The 25,462-nt window shown below is 43.3% G+C and overlaps 1 protein-coding gene across 5 annotated transcripts in view; it reads left to right on the top strand.

The window, feature by feature from the left end:
- inip (ints3 and nabp interacting protein) overlaps positions 1-25,462 on the top strand; it is a 46,171-nt gene that overhangs the window by 2,189 nt on the left and 18,520 nt on the right. For 2 of the 5 annotated variants that reach the window (XM_059974854.1, XM_059974852.1), the window contains exons 2-3: positions 4,039-4,083; positions 25,042-25,144. In XM_059974854.1, the coding sequence (XP_059830837.1) occupies positions 4,059-4,083; positions 25,042-25,144 (128 nt within the window). In that variant the 5' untranslated portion in view covers positions 4,039-4,058. Of the gene's footprint in view, positions 1-4,038; positions 4,089-21,905; positions 22,000-25,041; positions 25,145-25,462 lie in introns of those variants that run through there. The other 3 variants (XM_059974856.1, XM_059974855.1, XM_059974851.1) reach the window with 3 other exon arrangements.

The raw sequence follows: 25,462 nt of genomic DNA, 5'->3' as shown, positions 1-25,462 counted from the left end.
CTTACCTTAGTGCAGTAAAATAAAATGACCATTTATCTTTGCAGCTGTATACGCTTGTAATAATTAAAAAGAGTGATTTGCACCAGCGTGTGGTAGCTGACTAATCCATAAAATTGGCCATGGATTTAGGAACCAACTGAAGGAGGATGTTATAGTTCCGGAATGCATTTAGGTTTTGTAGATTAAAATTTAATTTCCTCTTTGAATTCCCGTATTTATTTGTTTAATATCCTTCAAGTTCATGGGTTCACCATTCTAACTTCCAGTTTTTATTCCTGTGATTTGCTAGCATTGCATTTGGTGCTTAGATTGGAAATCTATCTTGCCAGTCTATATTAAAGTCCTTTGCACCTTAGTAGTGATGTATCTGAGAGAAATGCATATGTTGCCATACAGTGGAAATAGTTTTTGAAAGCATCCATACAGATTATTTCAAATGCAAGTACTAGAGAAGAGCAATAACAAGTTGCAGAATATATGCTACAGTCACAAAGTGCAGTTTAAGATTGTGAAGTCAGCACACACAAAATGCTGGATGAACTCAGCAGATCAGGCAGCATCTGTGGAAATGAACAAACGGTCAATGTTTTGGATTGAGACCTTTCATCAGCACTGGAAATGAAGGGGGAAGATGCCAGAATAAGAATGTGGGGGGAGGGGTAATGGAATACAAACTAGAAGGTGATAGCTGAATCCAGGTGGGTGGGGGGGATGAATTAAGAAGTTGGGAGATGATAGGTAGAAAAGGTAAAGGGTTGGAGAAAAAGGAATCTCAGGAGAGGAAACTGGACCATGGGAGAAAGCAAAGGAGGAGGGGCACCAGGGCGACGTGATAGGTGAATCTGAGAAGGAAGGGGGGCAGATAGGGGAAATGAAGAAGAGGGAAAAGGGGGGCAAACTACTGGAAGTCGGAGAAATAAATCTTCATGCCAAAAGGTTGGAGGCTACGCGGGTTCAATTATGTGGCCTCCAACCTTGGCTGCTATCATCTCAAGGCCAAGACCTTTCTCTTTGCTGCTGGGCTCCACTTCCCCTCAGATACTCCCCAACCCTGAGTCTGAGGCTTCTCCATCACCTCTTGGGTCCTCAGGGTCTCCATCTTTTTCGCATCCTATCTTCCCTGAACACCCCAGCCCTCCCCTTTGTCACCACCAATTCCCCTCCCCTCTGATCCCAGTTCTAATCCCTGCCATGGCTTCACCATTCCCTCCAACCTTCTCTCTGAGGCAGCACATTCTGTCCTCAGCAAGGGCCTTACCTTTGCCCTCCTCCTCCTTCACCTTAGTGAATTTTGTGCTTGCCATGACATTGAGCTCTTCTTCTGTCACGTCCATCTCTGAGACTACTTCTTTGGCAAGGATCCCTCACTCCGCAATGATGACCCTTTCTTCCATCTCCAACTTTCCTCCTCTTAGACACCCTGCTCTGGATCTTTTCACCTGTAATTGCTGACGAGACACACCTTTGAGCCCTACACTCTCTGCACCAGTCCGACCCTCACCATCAAACCTGCAGACAAAGGGGGTGCTGTTGTACTCTGGCAGGCTGACTTTTACCTTCCTGAGACTGGCTGGCAACTCTCAGACTTCCTTACCCCTTGAAAAGGACCCCAGTAAGAAACATCAGGCTGTTGTCCTCTGCGCCATCACCAAAAGATCTCCCTTCCACTGCCATCAACCTAACAGTTCTGTTACCCTGCACAGCTCCTTTCTGCTTCCTACCCAAGATCCACAAATCTGATTGCCATTGTTTCTACCTGCTCCTCCCCACTGAACTCGTATCCATATACTGTACTGCAACTCCATTTTATCCCCCTTGGTTCGGTCTCTTCCCACCTACCTCTGCATCACTTTACATGTTTGCGATCTCCTCACCAACTTTAAATTCCCTGCCCTGATCACCTTATTTTCACCATGGATGTCTAGTCCTATACACTTCTGTCCCCCGTCGAGAAGACCTTAAAGCCCTCTGTTTCTTTCTCAACTACAGACCTGACGACTTCCCCTCCACCAACACCCTCACCCTGGCAAACTGGTCCTCACCCTCAACAGTTTCTCTTTTGGTTCCTTCCACTTACTACAAACTCAAAGTGTCTCTGTGGGCACCTGCATGGTCCCCAGCCTTCAGCTGCATGGAACAGTCCATGTTCCAACTATTCCCTGGTAATTCTCCCCAACTCTTTCTGCACTGTATTGCTCACTGCATTGGTGCTGCTTCATGCACCCATGCTGAGCTTGTCAATTTCATCAACTTTGACTCCAATTTCCACCCTGTCCTTAAACTCAGTCACTCCATTCCTGACATTTCTCTCCCCTTTCTCAATCTTTGTTTTCATCTCTGAGGGCAAACTGCCTACCAATATCTTTTATAAGACTAGTGATTTCCATGGCTATCTTGACTACACCACTTTCCACCCTGTCCCTTATAAAAATGCCATTCTCTTTACTCAGATCCTTTGTCTCTGCAGCATCTGTTCCCAGGATGAAGATTTCCTCCTTCAAAGATGTCAAAGAACTGGGTTTCCCCTACTTGACCATTGATGGTGCCTTCACCCACATCTCCATTCCTAAGACATCTACCTGACACCCACCCCCCACATTCTGCCCGACACCCCCACCCACCTGATTGCACTTGTCACCTTCTAGCTTGTACTCCTTCCAATCCCGTCACCTTATTCTGGCATCTTGCCACTTCCTTTGCTGGGCCCAAAATGTTGACTGTTCTGATGTCTTCATGGATCTTGCCTGACCTGCTGAGTTCCTCCAGTGTTGCTTCGTTTTTCCAGCATGTGCAGAATCTTTTGTGTTTAAGATTGTTTCAAAGGTACATTTAATGTCAGAGAAATGTATACAATATACAACCTGAAATGCTTTTTCTTCCCAACCATCCACGAAAAACAGGGGAGTGCCCATAACGAATGAATGACAGTTAAATGTTAGAACCCCAAAGTCCCCCCTCCAGCTCCCCACCCTCCCGCACGAAAGCAGAAGCAAGCATGATTCCCCATCCCCCCCCACAGGCAAAAAAAAGCATCAGCCCCCACCACCGAGCACTGAAGCATGACACAGACTTGCAGTACTCCAAAGACTACTCGTTCACCCGGTATTTGACAGACCACAGGCTCTCTTTCCCTAATAAGGAAGAAAGAGGTCAATGTGATTGTGAGGTCAATGGTTGATCATTAATGTATAGAAGGTCTATTAATGCACCCTAACAGTAGGTAAAAAGCTGTCCTTGCTTTTGTATCTTATGCCTAATTGGCAAAGAGAAAATATCCTGGGTGGGAGGTTTCAAGTCAAGTCTTTGATTATGCTAGCTGATTTTCTGAAGCAGTGAGAAGTGTAGATAGAGTCCATGAAGGGGAAGCTGGTTTTCATGATGTGGGCATTGCTCAGCACAGCTCTGCTATTTTTACGGTCTAGAGTAGAGCAGTTGCCATACCAAGCTGGCATGTGCCACTTTTTATAACTGCATCCAGATGGGATGTTTTCAAATGGTGCATTTATAAGATTGGTGAGGATCAATAAGGACAGGCTAAATTTCCTTAGCCTTCTGAGGAAGTATGTTTATAGCACCTTCATTTCACAGACCATGGTAACAGTCATTGCAGAGATGGTACATCCACTGGATTGGATAAAATTGACCTAGATTGAAGGATAGCATTGTCAGATACCATCTGTAAGCATAGGACACACAGAAGTGTAAGTATTATTAGTGTGTAAGTTATACAGTATTACTTCAAATTCTAGTGCCAAACTTGATAAGAAAAAAAGATGCCAGAGCTGAAGCTTCATAAGCCTTTTATACTCCTGGGATTGTTTGTTGGCTAAGGCTCAAACCATTGGGACAAACCCTCAAGAATAATGTGCTGCTTGACAAGTATTGATTTTTTACATAAATTCTGTATGTTGCTATATTCTCAGCTTCTGTAATTGCTGTTTTTATGGGATACAACCCTATCACTGTTCAGGTTTTCCCTTTTAATTGTCACCAAATCTATAATTTCCATGCCTAATATTTACCTTTTGTTTCAAATAGATTTTGGATGTTCAATAGAAATGACAACAAACCCTCCAGCACCAGGTAAGGTATGGCCAAGAGCAATAGTAGATGCACATAGTTAGAGCTTAGAAATTGAAATGAATTTCAGCCCTGTTTTTTCCCCCATTGTACCAATGATTTCATGTCAAAAAAAGTTTGTAGGTTGGCCACATATGGTGGGCAAAGTTGCTATGCAGTTGCAGTCTCATCCATCTTTTCATGCAGTAAAGCTCTTACATAGAACAGTACAGCACAGGAACAGTACCTTCAACCCACAAAGTTGTGCTGAACCAATTAAATTAGTAATCAAATGGCCAGCTATACAATGTTCTTATCCTTCTATTTCCCTCACATTCATATGCCTATCTAAACATCTCATAAAATTCTCTAATGTTTCTGCCTCTATCACACCACAGGCACCCATCACTCTCTATATGTATAAAAAAACTTACCACTCACATCTCCTTTGAACTTGCATCCACTAACTTTAAATGCATGCCCTCTGATATTAGACATTTCAACACTGGGAAACAGGTACTGTCTGTCTACTCTTATCTATGCCTCTCATAATCTTATAAACGTCTATCAATTCTCCCCTCAACCTCTGCTGCTCTAGAGAAAAAAACCCAAGTTAGTCCAACTTCTGATTATACCAGGCGGCATCCTAGTAAATCTCTTCTGTACCTTCTCCAAAGTCTCGACATCCTTTATATAATGAGGCAACCCAGGACTGTATGCAATATTCTAACTAGAGCTTTAAAAAGCTGCAACATATCTTCCTGACTTTTGAATTCAGTGCCTCAGCTGATGGCAGGCATGTCATGTGCCTTCTTAACTACTCTATCAACCTGTGTAGCCAATGTCAGGGAGCTATGAACTTGATTCCAATGTCCCTCAGCTCATCAACAGCACCAATCTTCACATCATCTGCAAATTTCCTAACCCAGCCATCTGCATTTTTATCCAAATCACTTATGTACATCACAAACCGTAGCAATCCCTTCGGAACACTGGATATAGACGTGCATGGTACATCATGCCTAACCAATCTTACAGAGCTTTTCAAGGTAGTTACCAGGAAAGTGAATGAAGGCAAGGCAATGGATGTTGTCTACATGGGCTTTAGTAAGACATTTGACAAAGCCCCACATGGGAGGCTAGTCAAGAAGGTTCAGTTGCTCAGCATTGAGGATGCGGTAGTAAATTGGATTAGACATTGACTATGTGAGACTAGTCAGAGAGTGGTAGTAGAGGGTTGCCTCTTTGACTGGAGGCCACTGATTAATGGTACTGCAGGGACTGATCCTGAGTCCTTTGTTGTTGTCATCTATATCAGTGATCTGGATGACCGTATTTGCTGATGACACTGAGATTGGGGGATCTAGTGGATGGTGAGGAAAGCTATCACATCTTGCATAGGGATCTTCATCAGCTGGAAAAATGGGCTGAAAAATGGCAGATGGAATGTAATGCAGACAAGTGCAAGGTTTTGCACTTTGGTAGGATCAACCTGGGTAGATCTTACACAGTGAATGGTAGGGCACTGAGAAATGTGATAGAACAAGAGGATCTGGGAATACAGGTCTATAATTCGGTAAAAGTGACAGTGATAGGATCGTAAAGAAAGTTTTTGGCAGATTTGCCTTCATAAATCAACGTATTGAGTACAGAAGATGGGATGTTATGTTGAAGTTGTTTAAGATACTTAGAGTATTGTGTGCTACAATCTACCTACAGGAAAGATGTAAACAAGGTTGAAAGAGTGCAGAGAAAATTTACAAGGATGTTGCCAGGTCTGGAGAACCTGAGTTATAAGAAAAGTTTGAATAATTTAGGACTGTATCCTTTTTCACAGTGTATTATGCCTAAATAATAGAGACCACAATGGAATGAGGTTGGATTTGGCTAGTGTAGACTGGGAACACAGGCTATATAGTGGGACAGTTGAGGAACAGTGGAAGGCTTTCTAAGAGATTTTTCACAACAGAAGTATATTCCAGTTAAAAGCAAGGACGGTACAGGTGGGGAGAGCCAGCCTCGGATAACTAAAAGAAGGCATCAAACTAAAAGCTCATGCATACAAAGTCACGAAGAATAGTGGGAAACTGGAAGATTGAGGAAAGCTTTAAAAAGCAGCAAAGTACCACTAAGCAAGCAATAAAGAAATGGAAGCTGGATTATGAAAATAAGCTAGCAGAAAATATAAAAATGGTTAGTAAATGTTTTTATAATTATATAAGTGGAAAAGGGGGGGGGGGGGCTAAGGTGAATATAGGTCCCTTGGAGGACAAGAAGGGGAATTGATATTGGGTAATGAGGAAATGGCTGAGGCTTTGAATGACTATCTTGTGTCGGTCTTCATGGTGGAGGACACACCTAACATGCCAAAGAGAGATGTTATGGATGTGAAGGAAGGTGGGGATCTTGATACAACAGCTATCATTAAAGAAGTAGTGCTGAGTAAACTTGTGGGCCTGATGGAATGCATCCCAGGGTACTGAAAGAAATGGCAGAGGTTATAGTTGAGGCTTTGGTGATGATTTACCAAAATTCTCCAAACTCTGGGCAAGTCCCGGTGGATTGGAAGACGGCAAATGTCATGCCACTGTTTAAAAAGGGATGTATGCAAAAGGCAGGTAACTATAGGCCAGTTGGTTTAATATCTGTAGTTCAGAAAATGCTTGAAGCTCTCATTAAAGAAGAAATAGTAAAGTATCTGGAAAGAAATAGATCCATCAGGCAGACGCACCGTAGATTCAGCAAAGGCAGGTTCTGTTTGACAAACTTAGTGGAGTTCTTTGAGGATATAACAAGCAGAGTGGATAGAGGGGGATAGATGGATGTTATTTACTTGGATTTCCAGAAGACATTCAATAAGGTGCCACATAAAAGACGTATCCATAAGATAAGGATGCATAGAGTTGGGGGTAAAAGTACAGAAAGAGGATTGGTTAACTAATAGAAAGCAGAGAGTTGGGATACATGGGTGTTAGTCTGGTTGGCAATCAGTGGTGAGTGGTGTGCCACAGGGGTCGGTGCTGGGTCCGCAACTGATCACGAAATACATTCACAATTTGGAAGAGGGGACCGAGTGTAGTGTATCTAAGTTTGCTGATGATACTAAATTGAGTGAAAAAGCAAATTGTGCAGAAGATACGGAGAGTCTGCAGAGAGATATTGATAGGTTAAGTGGTTTGACAGATGGAATACAATGTTAGTAAATGCAAGGTCATCCACTTTTGAAAGAAAAAAAAGAGCAGATTATTATTTAAATGGTAAAAAGCTGCAGCATGCTGTTGTGCAGAGAGAATTGAGAGTGTTTGTGCATGAATCAAAAAGGTTGGTTTTAAAGGGCAGGTGGAATTGCCGTTCGTTGCTAGAGGGATTCAATTTAAGAGCAGGGAGTGTATGCTGCAATTGTACAGGGTACTGGTGAGGTCACACCTGGAATGCTGTATGCAGTTCCAGCCTCCTTACTTGAAGGATATACTGGCTTTGGAGGCAGTGCAGAGGATGTTCACCAGGTTGATTCCAGAGATGAGGAGGTTAGGCTATGAGGAGAGATTGAGTCACCTGGGACAGGGCTTGGAAGAATTCAGAAGAATGATAGGAGATGTTATAGAAACATATAACATTATAAAAGGGATAGATAAGATAGAGGTAGGAAAGTTGTTTCCACTGGTAGGTGAGTCTAGAACTAGGGGAAATAGCCTCAAGATTTGGGGGAGTAGATTTAGGACAGAGATGAGGAGGAACTGCTTTTCCCAGTGAGTGGTGAATCTGTGGAATTCTCTATTCAATGAAGCAGTGAAGGCTACCTCAGCAAATATATTTAAGACAAGGCTGGATAGTAGGGGAGTTAAGGGTTATGGGGAAAAGGCAGGCATGTGGAGAAGAGTCCATGGCCAGGTCAGCTAGGATCTTATTGAATGGCGGAATAGGCTTGTCAGGCCAGATGGCCTGCTCTTGCACCTATTTCTTATTTCTTATCTTCTTTAGACTGTAAAAGATTGAGAGATTTCAAAGGTTTCAGAGGTACATTTAATGTCAGAGAAATGTATACAATATACATCCTGAAATTCTTTTTCTTCGCAAACATCCACGAAAACAGAGGAGTGCTCCCAAAGAAAGAATGACAGTTAAATGTTAGAACCCCAAACCCCCTCCAACTCCTGCCACCCACGCATAAGCAGTAGCAGAGCAGTGACCCCCCCTCCCCCGCCAGCAAAGAAGCATCTGCACCCCCCACGAATACTCATTCGTGTAGCAAAGCATCAATAAAGACACAGATGCTGTACCCCAAAGACTACTTGTTCACCTGGTAATTCTACATACCTCAGTCTGTCTCTCTCCCTCCCTCCCCCTCCCCCCAATAAAGGAAAACAAGGTACTGGTGAGGTCACAGAGGTACACAAAATTATGAAGGGTATTGATAGGGTAAACACAGGTATGCTTTTTCCACTGAGGTTAGGTGGGACTACGACAAGAGGTCATGGCTTAAGGGTGAAAGGTGAGGGGAAACATTCACTCAAGGGTCATGAGAGTGTGGAATGAACTGCCAGCACAAGTGGTCCATGCGAGCTTAATTTCAACGTTTAAGAAAAATTTGGATACATGGATAGTAACTGTGATCCTGGCACAGGTCAATGGGAGTCGGCAGTTTAAATGGTTTTGGCATGGACTGAATAGACAAAAGGGCTTGTTTCTGAACTGTACTTCTTTATGACCACTAATCACAGACCTTGAGCTAAAATAAGTCCCTTTGACCACAAGTCTTTTTCTTCTATGGGCAAGCCAGTTCTAAATGCAAACAGCCAATTCACCATGGATCTCATGCATCGTAATCTGCATGAGCCTCCCATGAAAGACCTTGTCAAATGCCTTACTAAAATCCATGTAGAGAACATCCACAGCTCTACCTTCATCAATTGCCCTCATCACCTCATAAAAAAATGTAATCAGTTTAGTAAGATTTGCTCTGCACAAAGCAATTCTGGCTCACTCTAATCAGGCCATGGTTTTCCAAATGCTCACAAATCCTGTCCCTAAGAATTCTCTACAGTAACTTCTCCACCACTAAACTAAGACTTACTGGTCTATAGTTTCCAGCGTTACGCTTTGTTCTCTTCTTGTATAATAGGACAACATTAGTTACTTTCCAGTCCTCCATGACCTCGCCCGTGGCTAGAGAAGATACTAATATACTGGTTAAGGCCCCAGCTTCTCTTGCCTGTCTCATTAACCTGAGGCAAATCCCATCAGGCCCTGGGGACTTGCCTACCCTAATGTTCTCTTAAGAGACTCAACACCACTTCCTCATATTTACCTCAAAATGCCCAAGCATTTTAATACTATAAGATATAGGAGCAGAATTAGGCCATTTGGCCTATCAAGACTGCTCCATCATTTCATCATGACTGATTCATTTCTCTCCAATCTCCTACCTTCCTCTCGTATCCCTTCATATCCTGACTAATCAAGAATCCATCAACCTCTGCCATAAATATACCCAGTTGATGGCCTCCACAGCCCCTTGTGGCAACAAATTCCACGAATATGCTCGGCATTGATCTACCTATCTTCCATATCCTTCTGTTTGGTAAATATTGATGTAAACTACTCAGGAAGAACCTCACCTATATCCTCCACATCCAAGCTGTTTCCAATGCTTCTTGCTTTGTCCTTGAGTGGTCCTACTCTCTCTTTAGTTATCTTCTCGCTCTTGATGTATAGAATGCCTTGGGATTTTCTTTAATGCTACTTGCCACGGAATTTTCATAACCCTCCTTGCTTTCCTAATTCCCTTCTTGAGTTCTTTTTTTGGCTTCTTTATAATCCCCAAGGTCTCTTAATCATGCATAGCTTCCTAAGCTTTACGTACTTTTCCTTTTAATTCTTGACTAAATTTATCACCTCCCTTGACATCCAAGATTCTCTAGTTTTTTATCCTTGTACTTCCGTCTGACTGGAATGTACCTGTCCTGTACTCTGTGCAATTGGTCTTTAAACATCCTGCACATGTCAGATGTGGACTTGCCTGAGAAAAGGTGTTCCCAATGATCTTTTCCTAATTCCTGCCTAATGCTCCCATAACTTGCCCTGCTCCAATTTACTACTCTCTTGCAAGGTCCATACTTAGCTATAGCTGTCTTAAAAGTTAAGGAGTTGTGGTCATTGTTCCATAATTGTTTACCCACTGAAAGCTTAGTCTCCCGGCCAGGCTCATTACCCAACAGCAAATCTAGTACAGACCCTTCTCTTGTTCGACTATCTGCATATTGATTTAGGAAACCTTTCTGGATGCATCTAACACATTCTGTCCCACCCAAATCTCTTGTGCTAGGAAGGTCCCTGTTTAAATCAGGGAAGTTGAAGTCCCCCTTGATAACAACCCTATTGTTTGTATACCTTATTCTACCTGCATGTCTGTTTCTCAGTGTCTTGGTGGTTTTTGGAGGTGGGGGGGGTCAGAGCGATTGCACTTATTTTTGTGTTCTACCATATAGACTCAGTTGATGAGCCCTCCATTATGCCCTCTCTAAATACAGCTGTGATATTGTCCCTGATTGATAATGCAACTCCCACCACCTTACCTTCCTCCATCTTTTCTAAAAAGCAAAACCCTGGTAGGACAATAAGCACCCATTCTTGTCCCTCTTTCAGCCAAGTCTCAGTAATCATCATAACATTTAAAGATCCATGCTCTAAGTTCATCACCTTTATACCCATAATACTTCTGGCATTAAATAGACAGACTTAAACATAGAAAAAAGTGTCAAAAGGCTCTTCAGAAATGTTCTGGTATTAATTAGATACCATGCCAAAGGGGAACTTTTAATCAGATTTTTGTACCTTCATTTGTTTGCCTCTCCTTTTTATTTTCTAAAATACTTTTTTACTATCTCCTAACCTATCATCTTCTCTCCCACTCCATTCACACACCCCTACAACATTCATTATATTGGGTGAGTGCACAATATTATTCAACTTGCATTTGGTGCATATCTTGGATATCAATTTAAAGTTCTTATTTCATCTCCAAGTGGGAACTTAATTTTTGATTCTTAGAAATTGTTCTATTTTGGAAGTCAAGAGAGGTGGTTGGAAAATAATTGTCTGACTTGCTTTCTGCATATAATGCATAAATTTTGTTAGTGATGAACATTGTTGTGATGGGGTGAGGCGAGAGTATGTAGCAGCAATATTGTGATGTTTTCTATTTGGTAGAATATTCCTGGAGATGTATTTTATGCAAGCGATGTATACTGAAAGTGGATTATTAATTAGGGAAAACTGCAGAGGCAAGTGCTTGACCAATGACAATTTTTTTTAAAAATTGCCTTCCTAAGCATGACTAACATGCAATGATGAATGGCGCATCAATAAGGCAGGATAGTGTTGGAGTAGTTAAAAGTGCTTTATATAACGTTGAGCACCTAAGCAGTTTTGAAACACTGGTAATCGTCTACAAATACACACTTAAAGCATTTGTAATGGTATGTTAGTGTCCAGTGCTTGGATTTGAGACAGGCTCCTTTTTTTGACTTTGGATGTTAAGTTTCTATTCATTATTGCATTGCAGTGAGTGCAGTTTCAGACTATAAAATTAACCATAAATAAGATGAATAGCCACCGTATTTTCCACAGAGCAGAGGAGTCCAGCACGAGACAGTATCAATTTAAAGTGAGAAGGGAAAGGTTTAAAAGCAACCTGAAGGACAAGATTTTCACACAGAGGGTGGTGCAAATGAGCTGCCAGAGCATGTAGTAGAGATGACAGATACATAGATTGGAAAGGTTTTGAAGAATACGGGACTAGCTCAGTTAGGCAATTTGGTTAGCATGGACAAGTTGGGCCAAAGAGCCTATTTTCTGGATTGTAGCATTATGGTTCTGTGTAGCTCTTCGTAAGATTGTGAGCGCATTGCTGAATGAGTAAAAGGATTTTGTTCTTTAATTGACTAGAAATCAGGTGTGAATTAATTTTTTTCACAATACACCAATATCTCTCTGCAGCTCATGACTACCTTACGTACTATCAATAATTCCACCAATCTTCAATCTGCAAACCCTATCTTGTCTCCCACATGTATTTTTGTGCAGTAAGAGATCACCATATGAACTGCTCCTGCTTTATCAGAGTATCCCTGTAGGTGGTGTTATTTCCTGTGTGTGGATTAATTTGTTTTTCTTCCTGTTTTAAACTGAAATAATCTTAACAGCACCAATCAAATATCAGCAAATAGATAATGATTTTTTTCTAAAACCGCCTTCCCATAGAAAACTTGTTAACAGTGGTGAAGCAATCATTTTAAGGCAATCTCATTCAGGGAGTGGGGATAGATTAAATCTTACTGAAAGAACCACATGCTGAACCGTGATATTTGTCAAAATTAACATGATATCCTCTACTTTGACAGTAAGCCTCACTTAAAAAGAAACCGGTTAAACACTGGCAATTGATTGAGACACTTTTAAATAGAATAGCAAACAATTCAAAACAAGCCTTGCAATTGTTGCACTGTAAGCCTAACATCTGTGGTGAGGAAGATACTGGAAACAATTTTGAGGGAGAGGATTAATAATTACTTGGAAAGGCAGGGACTAATCAGAGACAGCCAGTTTATGTTTGTTCAGGACAATGCTGTCTTAACAACCTGATTGAATTCTTTGAAGCTGTAATAAAGTGTATTGATGCGGACAAGGCAGTTGGTGTGATTTAGATAAGTATTTGATAAGGCCCTACATGAGAAATTTGTTCAAAAGGTTCGGGCTACTGGATACAAAATTGATGGCAATAGGAGTCAAAGGGGTGCTTTTGCAATTGGATGCCTGTGACTAGATCCCAGTGGATTGATGTTAGGACTCTTGTTGTTTGCTATATGTGTAGATATAAAAAAATTAAAAGACTTAAGTTTTGGTTAAGGGGGATAGAGGGGGTCCTTCTTCACCCAGTGAGAGGTTAAAACTAGAATGCTGAATCAAGATGAGCACTTGAATTGCATAGCCATGGAAGGCTATGGACCATGTGGTAGGTGTTGGGAGTGGTCAATGTAGACATGTGGGGCTGAATGGCTTTTTTCATGCTGTATCATTCTGTGAATTCTTTGATGTCTTTGATCATGGGAGGCCTAATATTGGGCAGCTAGTTTCTAGTATTTAGAAGGGGGCAAAATAAGTGCAAAGCCTAGTTCCCAATATGATTTTGAGGTGAAAAATGCTGGATGTTGGTAAATAATAAATCAAACCTTTCCAGTGGGATACACCAAAAGTTTTAAGAATCTTGAATCTAAACTCAATTGTAAAGAGTAGTACTAATCCAATTAATATTTCTGTAAAACTGTTTCCTTGAAAGGTTAGCCACTGACCTGAAAGTCTTCCTCATCAGGGTCATTACTAAAACACTAATTGGGTAATAACCTATATTGTCATCTCAGAAATGGAAGACTCAATAGGTGTTAGATAAATTTATTAATAGCAAAGAACATCAACATTTTGGTGGGGGCAGAACACAGGAAACTACGGATGCTGGACTCTGGAACACCACCCAAAACACTGGAGGAAATGAATGGAACAGGCGGCATCTATGGAGGGAAGTAGACAGCTGGCATTTCAAGGCTGAGAATACTCCAGGCTTCATCTGGATATAAAAAAGGGGGGAGGTAGCATGTATAAAAAGGGGCTAGAGCAGGAACTGGCAGGTGGTGGGTGGATCCAAATAATAGAACAAATTGCTTTACAATGAGATAAAGTGCAAATATGAAAATAAAAGACAAAAAGATGTTTGTTAAAAGCAAGCTTAAATAAATGAGTTTTGAGCTGGTGTTTAAAATTGTCAACTGGGAGTGCATCCCTTATAGTTTTAGATGTTGAGTTCCACAATTTAGGGGCATAGTTCAAAAAGGCTGACCTGCCAATTATCTTTTGAGGAAGATAGTTTAAATTTAAGAAACTGGTGGAAGAAGATCTAAGAACTCAAGCAGAATTATAAAGCAAGTAAGAGAACTTTAAATTTAATTCTAAAAGATACAGGAAGCCAATGCAGAGTAGCTAAGGTAGGAGTGATATGCTCCCTCATCCTGGTTTTGGTTAAAAGTCTAGCAGTGGCATTCTGAATGAGTTGAAGTTTGCCTATAGATTGCTTTGGAAGGCCAGTAAAAAGTGCACTGTAGTAATCTAGTTTATTCAATATTAAAGCATGGATTAATTTCTCAGCATCATTAAATGACAAATGAACGTTCCTTTACAATATTCCTTAAGTATAGAAATGCTGCTCTGGTCACCTTCTTTCTGTGAGATTTAAAGTTCAAATCTGAATCAAGGATAACACCCAGAATTGTTACGTCTGATTTTACAAGGGGAGCCAAGGTCAAAAATTTATCAAGTTTATCTCTTTTGGCTTTGGGATCAACCAAGAGTATTTGAGTTTTATCTTCATTTAGTTTTAGGAAATTATTGCTCATCCAATTATTTATTGCAGCCACACCAGATGACAGAAAAGATGGGGTGTTATCACCATCAGACTTAACCAAGATGTACAATTGTGTGTCATCTGCATAACTGTAGAATTCAATTTTTATGTTCTTTACTGATGTCTCCTAATGGGAGCATGTATAAGGAAAAGAATAGGGGACAAGACCGCTTCCCAGAACAGCACCAAAAACTGTTAGGTGGCTGTGAGAGTGGAAATCGTGTCAAGCTGGTAGGTGAGAGGAATTGCCAAAAACTGAAAATGATGAAATCTGATAGAAGAGGAAGGGGGGGGACATAGGAGAAGGCATCCAGTGGGAGGAGTGGATGGATAGTGGGTAGATGGAGAGGGTGGGAAGGAGAAAGATCCTGAAGAAGGGTCTTCACCCGAAACATTGACTGTGTATTAATTTCCATTGATGTTCCTGACTTGCTGAGTTCCTCAGCATTGTGTGTGTGTTGTGAAGGAGAAGAAGGTAATGATGTGGGTCAGGTGGATGAGGAGGAGAGAGAAAAAGGGAAGCAGTTAGTAATAGTTGAAAAATTCACCATTTATGTCACCAGGTTGTAGACTACCCTGGTGGAATACATGGTGCTGTTCTTCTAATTTAAATTTAGCTTCAACTTGAAGTGGGAGAGTGAGGACAGACATGTTGTTGTGTAAATGACAAAGAAAGTTATAATAGCTGGCAACCGGGAGAACTAGGCAGCCACAGTGCTCCGTAAAATGGTCGTGGTTAGAGGAGGCCTCATTGGGAATATCAGGTGCAATAAGTACTGCCGGTGGATTTGTATGTGAAAGACTACCTCACCTGGAGGGGCTGTTTTGGGCCATGGATTGTGTACGGGTAGGTGTTACACCTCTTGTGATTGCAGAGGAAGTGCCTGGGGAGGGATAAGCAGACCATGGAGTTGCAGTGTGGAATCCTGTTGTAGAATGGCCACAGTTGTGAAGAACGATAAGTGGTATGCACAGGGTGGTAGGCTGTTTTGCCTGTGGAATAGGAAGGGAAGTTGGGGAATGGGGTAAGGGCAGAGGTTTGGGAAATAGAGAAGGTCTAGTTAACTCTATAAATGATAGTTGTAGTGAGGGGAATGTGTTTTCGAAGAAGTAAGATATCATAGACTCAGAACAGTTTTGGGCTAAGAAAAGATGTACTGACATTGGAAAGGGTTCTGAAGAGGCTCACAAGGATGACTATGGGAATGAAAGGGTTATCATACAAGGAACATATGATGGCTCTGGGTCTGTAGTCGCTGGAATTTAGAAAGATGGGGGATCTCTTTGAAACCTTCCAAATGTTGAAAGGCTGAGACAGTGTAGATGTAGAAAGGATGTTTCCCATGGTGGGGAAGTCTTGGAGAAAGGGCATCAGCCTCAAAGATAGAGGGATATCCATTTCAAACAGAAATGCAGAGAAATTTCTTTAGCCACAGGATGGTGAATTTGTGGTATTTATTACCACAGGTATCTATGGAGGCCAGTTTATTGGGTGTGTTTAAGGCAGAACTTGATAGGTTCTTGATTGGACACGGCATCAAAGTTACAGAGAGAAAGCTGGTGAATGGGGCTGAAAAGAAGATAAAAGGATCTGCCATGATTGAATGACAGAGCAGACTTGATGGGCCAAATTACCCAATTCTGCTCCTATGTCTTATTTCGGAAACAGATGTGGTAGAGGTAGAAACTGAGGGAAGAAAAGAATGGAGATGAAGAGGTGTAGTCAAAACAGTTGTGGTGGGATTCTGTGGATTTGTAAATGTTGGTGGATACTCTTTCTCCAGAAGATGGAGACAGATCAAGAAAGGGGAGATAAACATTTAGAGAAGCATTGATCATGTGGATAGTCAGAAGCTTTTTCCCAGGTGCTGAAATGACTAACACAAGAGGACACAGTTTTAATGTGCTTGGAAGTAGTTACAGAGGAGATGTCGGGTAAGTTTTCTACGTAGAGAGTGGTGAGTGTGTGGAATGGGCTGCTAACGACGGTGGTGGAGGCGGATGCAATACGGTCTTTTAAGAGACTCCTGAATGGGTACGTGGAGCTTCGAAAAGTAGAAGACTATGGGTAATCTGAGGTAATTTCTAAAGTAAGTACATGTTCAGCACAGCACTGTGGGCCGAAGGGCCTGTATTGTGTTGTAGGTTTTTCTGTGTTTCTAATTAAGGGCAGTTGGCATGGATTTATTAATGGATGTTCATATTGTAGCGGTGTGCTACAAACAGCGCTAAAATTACGACACGGAGTCGGTAACTGCAGTCGAAGGAAAAACTTTATTCGAAAACTTCAGCCTCACTTTTAAGCCTCTGTCAACCGGCCCCCCATGGCGAAGAGGCTCCAAAGCTCTGTGCTCGCAAACCCCCGTAGGCTATCTAATTGTGAGTCGGTTCGCATACGCTAGGAAATGAGCCGCCACATAACCCCCCCCCAGAACCGGCGATACACCCCCCAATGTCCACAGCCTGGGCCAGAACCTGCTTGGGAGGTCGGCCTCTGCGCCGAGGCGCCGGAAACTCGGCCGGTTGCGCCAGGTCCACATGGGCCGGCTTGAGGCGGTCCACCGTGAAAACCTCCTCCTTCCCCCCAACGTCCAGCACGAACGTGGACCCGTTGTTCCGGAGCACCGTAAACGGCCCCTCGTATGGCCGCTGCAGCGGTGGCCGATGCCCGCCCCTTCGTACAAACACAAACTTACAGTTCCGTAGATCTTTGGGTACGCAGGTCGGGTGCCGCCCATGCTGTGAAGTGGGTATGGGGGCCAGGTTACCGAGCTTCTCGCGAAGTCTGCCCAGGACTGCAGCGGGTTCTTCCTCTTGCCCCCTCGGGGCTGGTAGGAACTCCCCGGGGACGGCCAGGGGCGCGCCGTATACCAACTCGGCCGACGAGGCGTGCAGGTCGTCCTTGGGCGCTGTGCGGATGCCGAGAAGGACCCAGGGAAGCTCGTCCGCCCAGTTGGCTCCTCGCAGGCGGGCCATGAGGGCCGACTTCAGGTGACGGTGGAAACGCTCCACTAGCCCGTTCGACTGTGGGTGGTAGGCAGTGGTGTGGTGCAGCTGAGTCCCCAAAAGGCTGGCCATAGCTGACCACAGGCTGGAGGTGAACTGGGCGCCTCTGTCGGAGGTAATGTGGGCTGGTACACCAAAGCGGGATATCCAGGTGGCGATCAGGGCTCGGGCGCAAGATTCGGAGGTGGTGTCGGTGAGCGGGACCGCCTCTGGCCATCTTGTGAACCGGTCCACGATAGTCAGGAGGTAACGCGCTCCACGCGACACTGGCAGGGGGCCCACGATATCCACATGAATGTGGTCGAAACGCCGGTGGGCGGGATGGAACTGCTGCGGTGGGGCTTTGGTGTGCCGCTGAACCTTGGCCGTCTGGCAGTGCATGCACGTCCTGGCCCATTCACTGACCTGTTTGCGGAGTCCGTGCCAAACGAACCTGCTGGAAACCATCCGGACAGTTGTCCGGATGGAGGGATGCGCCAAGTTATGAATGGAGTCGAAAACACGTCGCCGCCAGGCTGCGGGGACGACCGGACGGGGCTGGTTGGTGGCGACGTCACAGAGTAGGGTCCTCTCACCTGGGCCCACGGGGAGGTCCTGGAGCTGCAAACCAGAGACTGCAGTCCTGTAACTCGGAATCTCCTCATCTACCTGCTGTGCCTCTGCCAGTGCCTCAAAGTCTACCCCTTGGGAAAGGGCATGAACGGTAGGGCGAGAGAGCGCATCCGCCACGACATTGTCCTTACCCGAGACGTGCCGGACATCCGTTGTGTATTCAGAGATGTAGGACAGGTGGCGTTGCTGGCGGGATGACCAGGGGTCGGATGCTTTCGTAAACGCAAAGGTAAGCGGTTTGTGGTCCGTGAACGCGGTGAAGGGCCGACCTTCTAGGAAGTACCTGAAATGCCGGATTGCCAGGTAGAGCGCCAACAGTTCCCGGTCAAAAGCACTGTACTTGAGCTCGGGTGGCCGCAGGTGTTTGCTGAAAAACGCCAGGGGTTGCCAGCGACCTGCGATGAGCTGCTCCAGCACCCCACCGACTGCCGTGTTTGATGCGTCCACTGTGAGGGCGGTAGGGGTGTCCATTCTGGGATGTACTAGCATTGCGGCGTCAGCCAAAGCTTCCTTCGTTTGAACGAAAGCGGCGGCGGACTCCTCGTCCCAGGTAATGTCCTTGCTCGGACCCGACATCAGGGCGAACAGGGGGCGCATGATCCGGGCAGCTGAAGGGAGGAAGCGGCGGTAGAAATTGACCATACCTACGAATTCCTGAAGGCCTTTGACCGTGGTGAGTCGGGGGAAGTGGCGGACCGCATCTACCTTAGCGGGCAGAGGGGTTGCCCCGTCTTTAGTAATCCTGTGGCCCAGGAAGTCAATGGTATCAAGTCCGAACTGGCATTTGGCAGGGTTGATTGTAAGACCGTACTCACTCAGTCGGGCGCAGAGTTGACGGAGGTGGGACAGATGCTCCTGACGACTGCCGCTGGCTATGAGGATGTCATCCAAATAGATGAACGCGAAGTCCAGGTCCCGTCCCACCGCGTCCATTAACCGCTGGAACGTCTGTGCGGCATTCTTCAGGCCGAACGGCATGCGGAGGAACTCGAAGAGGCCAAACGGGGTGATGAGAGCCGTCTTGGGGACGTCGTCAGGATGCATCGGGATTTGATGGTACCCTCGGACAAGGTCGACCTTGGAGAAGATCCGGGCGCCGTGCAGGTTTGCCGCAAAGTCCTGAATGTGCGGCACAGGGTAGCGGTCCGGTGTGGTAGCCTCGTTCAGCCTGCGGTAGTCGCCGCACGGTCTCCAGCCCCCCGTCGCTTTGGGCACCATGTGCAGGGGGGAAGCCCAGGGGCTGTCGGACCGCCGGATGATCCCCAATTCCTCCATTCTCTGGAGCTCCTCCTTCGCCAGTCGGAGCTTGTCCGGGGGAAGCCGCCGAGCACGGGCATGGAGGGGTGGTCCCTGTGTCGGGATGTGGTGCTGTACGCCGTGCCTGGGCATGGCTGCTGTGAACTGCGGTGCCAGAACCGATGGGAACTCCGCCAGGACCCTGGTGAAGTCGTTGTCGGACAGCGTGATGGAGCCGAGGTGAGGGGCTGGCAACTGGGCCGCGCCCAGGGAGAACGTCTGAAAGGTCTGGGCGTGTACCAGTCTCTTCCTGGGCAGGTCAACCAGCAGGCTGTGAGCTCGCAAAAAATCCGCACCCAGAAGCGGTTGGGCTACGGCGGCCAGTGTGAAGTCCCACGTGAACTGGCTGGGGCCGAACTGTAGCTGCACCTGACGGGTGCCATAGGTCCTTACTGTGCTGCCATTCACGGCCCTCAGGGGGGGACCCGGTGCCCTGCTGCGAGTGTCGTAACTTGTCGGAGGTAAAACGCTGACCTCAGCCCCAGTATCGACCAAAAAGCGGCGTCCCGACCTGCTATCCCACACATACAGGAGGCTATCCCGATGGCCAGCCGCCGTAGCCATCAGCGGCGGCTGGCCCTGGCGTTTCCCGGGAACTTGCAGGGCGGGCGGCAACGGCGGGCTTCTGCGCCCCACCGCTGGTGGTAGAAGCACCAGTGGTCATTGGGCCGGGGGTTAGTGGGCTCTGCGGCCGGGCCTGGACTGGTTTGCTGCCGGGAGCGTGGCTGGGTGATCTGTGCGATGGACGCCCCGCTCACCTTTTTGGCGTTCCACAGCAAGTCCGCCCGGGCTGCCACCTTCCGGGGGTCACTGAAATCCGCATCGAACAGCAGCAGGCGTATGTCCTCGGGCAGCTGCTCCAGGAATGCCTGCTCAAACATGAGGCAGGGTGTGTGTTCGTCGGCGAGAGACAACATCTCGTTCATTAAAGCCGATGGAGGTCTGTCGCCCAAGCCATCCAGGTGCAGTAAACGGGCAGCCCGCTCGCGCCGTGAGAGTCCGAAAGTCCTGAGGAGCAGGGCTTTGAATTCCGTGTACTTGCCGTCTGCCGGGGGCGACTGTACGGACTCCGCGACCTGGGCAGCTGTGTCCTGGTCGAGGGAGCCCACCACGTAGTAGTAGCGGGTGTCTTCTGAGGTGATCCGGCGAACGTGGAATTGGGCTTCGGCTTGCTGGAACCATAGGTCCGGGCGCTGTGTCCAGAAACCCGGCAGTGTCAACGAAACCGCATGAACAGAGGCGGCGTCGGTCATTTCTGGTCCAAAAATCGTTTGGACCGTCGGGGTCACCAATTGTAGCGGTGTGCTACAAACAGCGCTAAAATTACGACACGGAGTCGGTAACTGCAGTCGAAGGAAAAACTTTATTCGAAAACTTCAGCCTCACTTTTAAGCCTCTGTCAACCGGCCCCCCATGGCGAAGAGGCTCCAAAGCTCTGTGCTCGCAAACCCCCGTAGGCTATCTAATTGTGAGTCGGTTCGCATACGCTAGGAAATGAGCCGCCACAATATCAGATTAATTAGATCTAACTTGAGATGTCAAGCATGTTCAATATGGATATATCATCCATGGAGAAAGTGATACATAAAATTTTAAATACTGTGTGAGGGACAGTAAAGGGTATTGGTCAACAGAAGTATTCATAACTGGAGTGTGTTGTGGTGTGGGATTCAGCTGAGCTCCCTATGATGCTTTGCAATTAATACTACATTTAGTAGAGATTTGACTAGTGCTTAAAGATGGGATTAAACTAGTTAGCTTTTAATTCTTGATTGGCATGCATGTTATTAACTGAATGGTCCACTGTCATAATTTATTTTTTGATTTCTAAAAGCAGGAATTCATACAAGAATTGTAATAAGTACTCACTAGGCTACAGCTGGAGAACTGTGTGCTGTTCTGCACACCACTTTAAAGGACATATATGATGGCATTAAAGATTTTAAAAATTACAGCCCTATGCTGATCAATCATATTTCAGCAATATGGCAGTATTGGTACTTACTGCTAGAAATTGAGGATGGGGGGTGGGGGATGGCAAAACCTAATCAGTGGCCATCATATAATGCATGGTACAGTGGCATTTACACTTTGTTTCCAGAGTGCTACAAAAGAGTTTATTGAATTCTGCCACTTATAGCTCCCAATACAATTAATCTCTTGTACTTCTCAGAAAATGGGTTCATTGTATCACCTCTGTTCAGTCATTCTGTGGTGATTAGTGTTATACTGCAAATCTATTTTCTATTTAGTAATTAGATTAGTGCTTCACTGAAGAGCTGTGTCTTTCTTGCTAGATATGAAAAATCACATTTTATATAACCAGATTTTGTAACTTGAATGAACAATCTTAACTGTATATCATCTCTGCCCCCATCATCCCACAGATATAATCTACTAACACTGCCGTAAATAAATCTTGCAGATGCTAGAAGTCTGGAGAAAGAAATAGCAGGAAATAGTGAAGCTGTTAAAAAGTTAACAGCTTGGACTAATGACCTTTGATCAGAATTCAACAGGATTAAGGCTTTGGTTAGGTGGTGTGGGCTCAGAGGATAGGCTGGTTTGTACAGGTAAGAAGTATAGAGTATATCCGATACATAACATTTCTTCTGGTTTGAATTTTTCAGTAGCTTAATTTGGAAGCTCTGAAAGCTGAATCACCAAATATCTAAAATAATGTTTTTTATAGGTGGAGGGCTAAAATGATTTTTTCTAAGTTACGTGGTAGCGGACAAAGCCTTAGGTGATAGTACCTTGCATTTCAATTATGGAAAACATTAATTTGCAGTTTTTTGCTAACAGTATGAACAGAATCTAAATGCTAAAATTTGTCTTGTTCATGACTATTTGGTGACTTTCTTGTGAAAAGTCTCTGAAATTATTTAAGTTCTCAATCAACATCTCCCCAACCCACCCCTGGAAAATAAATTGTACACCACTAACAAAAATGCAGATTTTAAATAGCTGTCAATACTGTGTTCATTAATTAGAATAATTAAGTTGAATACCAAAAAAAAGTATTTCAGCTGATTGTTTCTTTAGCTAGGTAGTCTGCATCTAGTTGTTAATGAGAGTGACTGACCCAGTATCATTGAACAGTCCCAACGGTTAAATATAATTTTTTTTTAAATACTTCGTCATGACTTATTTGCTTTATTTACAGGAGTGGTATATTGATAAAACTCAAATAAAAACCTGCTAATGTATATGAAATTTTAAAAATCAATCATGATTGTATCCTGCATTTCAAATAAGGAAAACATAGATTAGCATTTAAGCTGTGCTATAGACAAAGCACTTGCCTGTGTTTTAAGGGTTAGCAAAGAAATAATGGTGCTCACAGCTTGATTTATTTTAGAAAGGTTCTCCATAGACTTAGCTATCATTTTGGCCAGGCTTTTTCTTTAAATGTTTGTTTCTAACTGATAACAATTTAAGGGTAGTATTTGGTCTCCAGGAATATTGATGAGAACAATTGAAAAATTTTCTTTGGCATCAAACCATGAAGTGAGAAGCAAATTTTTTTAACTATCTTAAATGTCAGAATCAAATTTATTATCACGGACTTGTATGCATCTCATAGATAGCACAATAAAGAATGAAGCATTCTCGTAAAATCTAGGTAGAAGTTGAAATGTTTTAACAAAACTTTATTTTAAATCAATTGTATTTTGGAGTAATTGAGTGATTTTCAATCTGCATGACTGTTTAAAGAGTCAGCAAACGAACAGCTAACCAATAAATTAGTGCTCATAACACTTAGTGCCAGAATATTGGCTACTCATCACATCAATATTTTCTTGTAACTTATGCTGTTCAAGGCGACAAAACTGCACACTTGTTTTAAGTAGTTCATATTCAAAAGATGTTCTGAATGTAATTGCATGTACCTGTTCTTGTGGTCATTGCAGTGCAGAATCTATCCTCAGTGGGGCCAAGTGTGAATGGTTTAGTAACTATAAGCCAACAGCTTGGGCTACAAGCTATTTCAATATAAATGACGACCTTAATAAATGTATGCTCCACTACTTTATAGCAGTACTTTACTGAGGTACATAAAACTGACCTTTGTTTGATCCAAGAGATAATGCTGGGTTGAACAATTCCGAACTAGAAGATAGCAAGAGTGGCGTTAGTACCTTCTGTACCCTTTTTTAAGTGAAAAGAAAATTGATTCATAAGGAAGCTCATGTAATAACACTCTTCCAAATTTTGAGCCGACTTTTTTGACTAGAGCAGCAGGAGAGCTTAAATCAGTCTCTTAAACAGATGCAGTGTTATAACAATATTGCACACAAATAACTTTCCAATAGAAATGACAGATGTTTTCAAAGCAAAATTCTTTTATCTGGCTGGCACAAAAGTAATTTCTGTGATGAAACTGATTTGCTAATTGCATTCATTTATTTAAAACCAGAACTTTAGTTTTCTCCACATTTCCAAACAGACGTTTGACCATGGGGAGACTTTAAGTTGATTAAAGCCCACTACATTCAGATTGTGCACAGAGTTAATCACAAGTAGAGATCCCAAGTAGTTACAGCTCTTTATTATCCAAGACATTGAAGTCAATTGTGCAACCTTGGATACGGTATTTAATTAGGAATTTGCTTTATCTGTGTGATTCAGCTATTCCTTCTGTTTGAACTGCTGTGTTGAAGTGTTATGGAAAATAGTTGATTTATTCCAAGACTCTTCTGTGGTACATGCTATGGTATATGCTCAGATTTTTTGATTATGTAATTTTTCCCTTCAGAACAGACTCTAGTATACAGATAATGAAAATGTATTTTAGTAACCTTTTGATCTTTCAAGTTTAGACATACTGAAACCAGATTAACTGGACTGAATATGTTTCCTAAAGTACACGTCTAGGCCTTCTCTCATACATCCCAAAATATCTCTTGCTGCATTGTTCTACTTTTTTATTTGTCTAGCAAATCTACCAAAATCTAACAAAGGAGAGTATCTTTCAAAAGCTTGTGTGTTTAGTTTTCACATGTAAACAAGAAATAAGAGCATTCATACATCATTAGTGGATGTAGATCCTGTTTTCTGTTTTATTCTCTCATCATAGATTGAGGAGAAGAGCTAATTTAGTTGTTTCAGTTCTCAATTTTTCCCTTTCCATCTCTGCCATGTACCATCTTCAGGGAGAAGCTGGACACTTACTTCTAATTGCTTACGTTTCTTTATTGAGCTTCCTGTTAAAATGCATTTAGGTAATCTTCAGTGACACTTCCCATTTACTAAGTTTTTTTTGAAAAACGAAATACCATAGTCTTTTCTCTCCATCCCATTTCAAAATTCTGATTTTAGGAAAATGTAAAACCAATAATACCAGTCTAGTGATGTGTGGGCTTCCGATATAAAATTTGCTTAAGAGTTTGTTCATTGCAAAAGTAAGGTCTGAATCTTTTATTCCAGTTATCAGCTTTGAACTTCAGTACACTAGAAATAAGATCAAAGAAAATAAAGTTGGCTTTTCAAATGTTTTTCCTTTGAAATTGCTTCCTTGATAGTCATTTAAAAGTTAAGAAGTTTTAACTATTCTTCAAGTATCTGATTCATGTGTCATTTACACTCTCCAAAACTAATTTTTTTAAATTAAGATTTTCAGAACAAAAATCGTGCTGCTATCTTGGCAGAGCTGAAACAGGAGAAGAAAAAGTTGATAATGCAGAATCAATCGTCTATGAACAACCCTGGAGCCAGGTATAGTACATCAGATTGTTATTGAAAATTTATTTCAAGATCAGTGATCAAAGTAACTTCAAAACTGAATTTTATGTGAACAGGGTGTAATGATTTTCATATGCAATTGATATTGCAATAAAAATTAGAAATTTCCTCCTCTTTCATTTTCCATTTTTAATAATTGGTGTTTTAAATGGTTGCAAATCTTTTTGAGTGAAAAGAAATAGAAGCAAAGCTAATACAATTTGTGGGAATTGATTTACTTTTCAATATTAAAATTATCTTTTTTGAAAAAACTGTACTCAATATGTAGTTCTTAAATGCCACGTTTATAGT

Source organism: Hypanus sabinus, chromosome 7 (genome assembly GCF_030144855.1).
Source record: "Hypanus sabinus isolate sHypSab1 chromosome 7, sHypSab1.hap1, whole genome shotgun sequence".
Taxonomy (NCBI): Eukaryota; Metazoa; Chordata; class Chondrichthyes; order Myliobatiformes; family Dasyatidae; genus Hypanus; species Hypanus sabinus.
The sequence above is the reverse complement of the archived record's forward strand: the minus strand, read 5'-3'. Positions and strand labels throughout refer to the sequence as shown.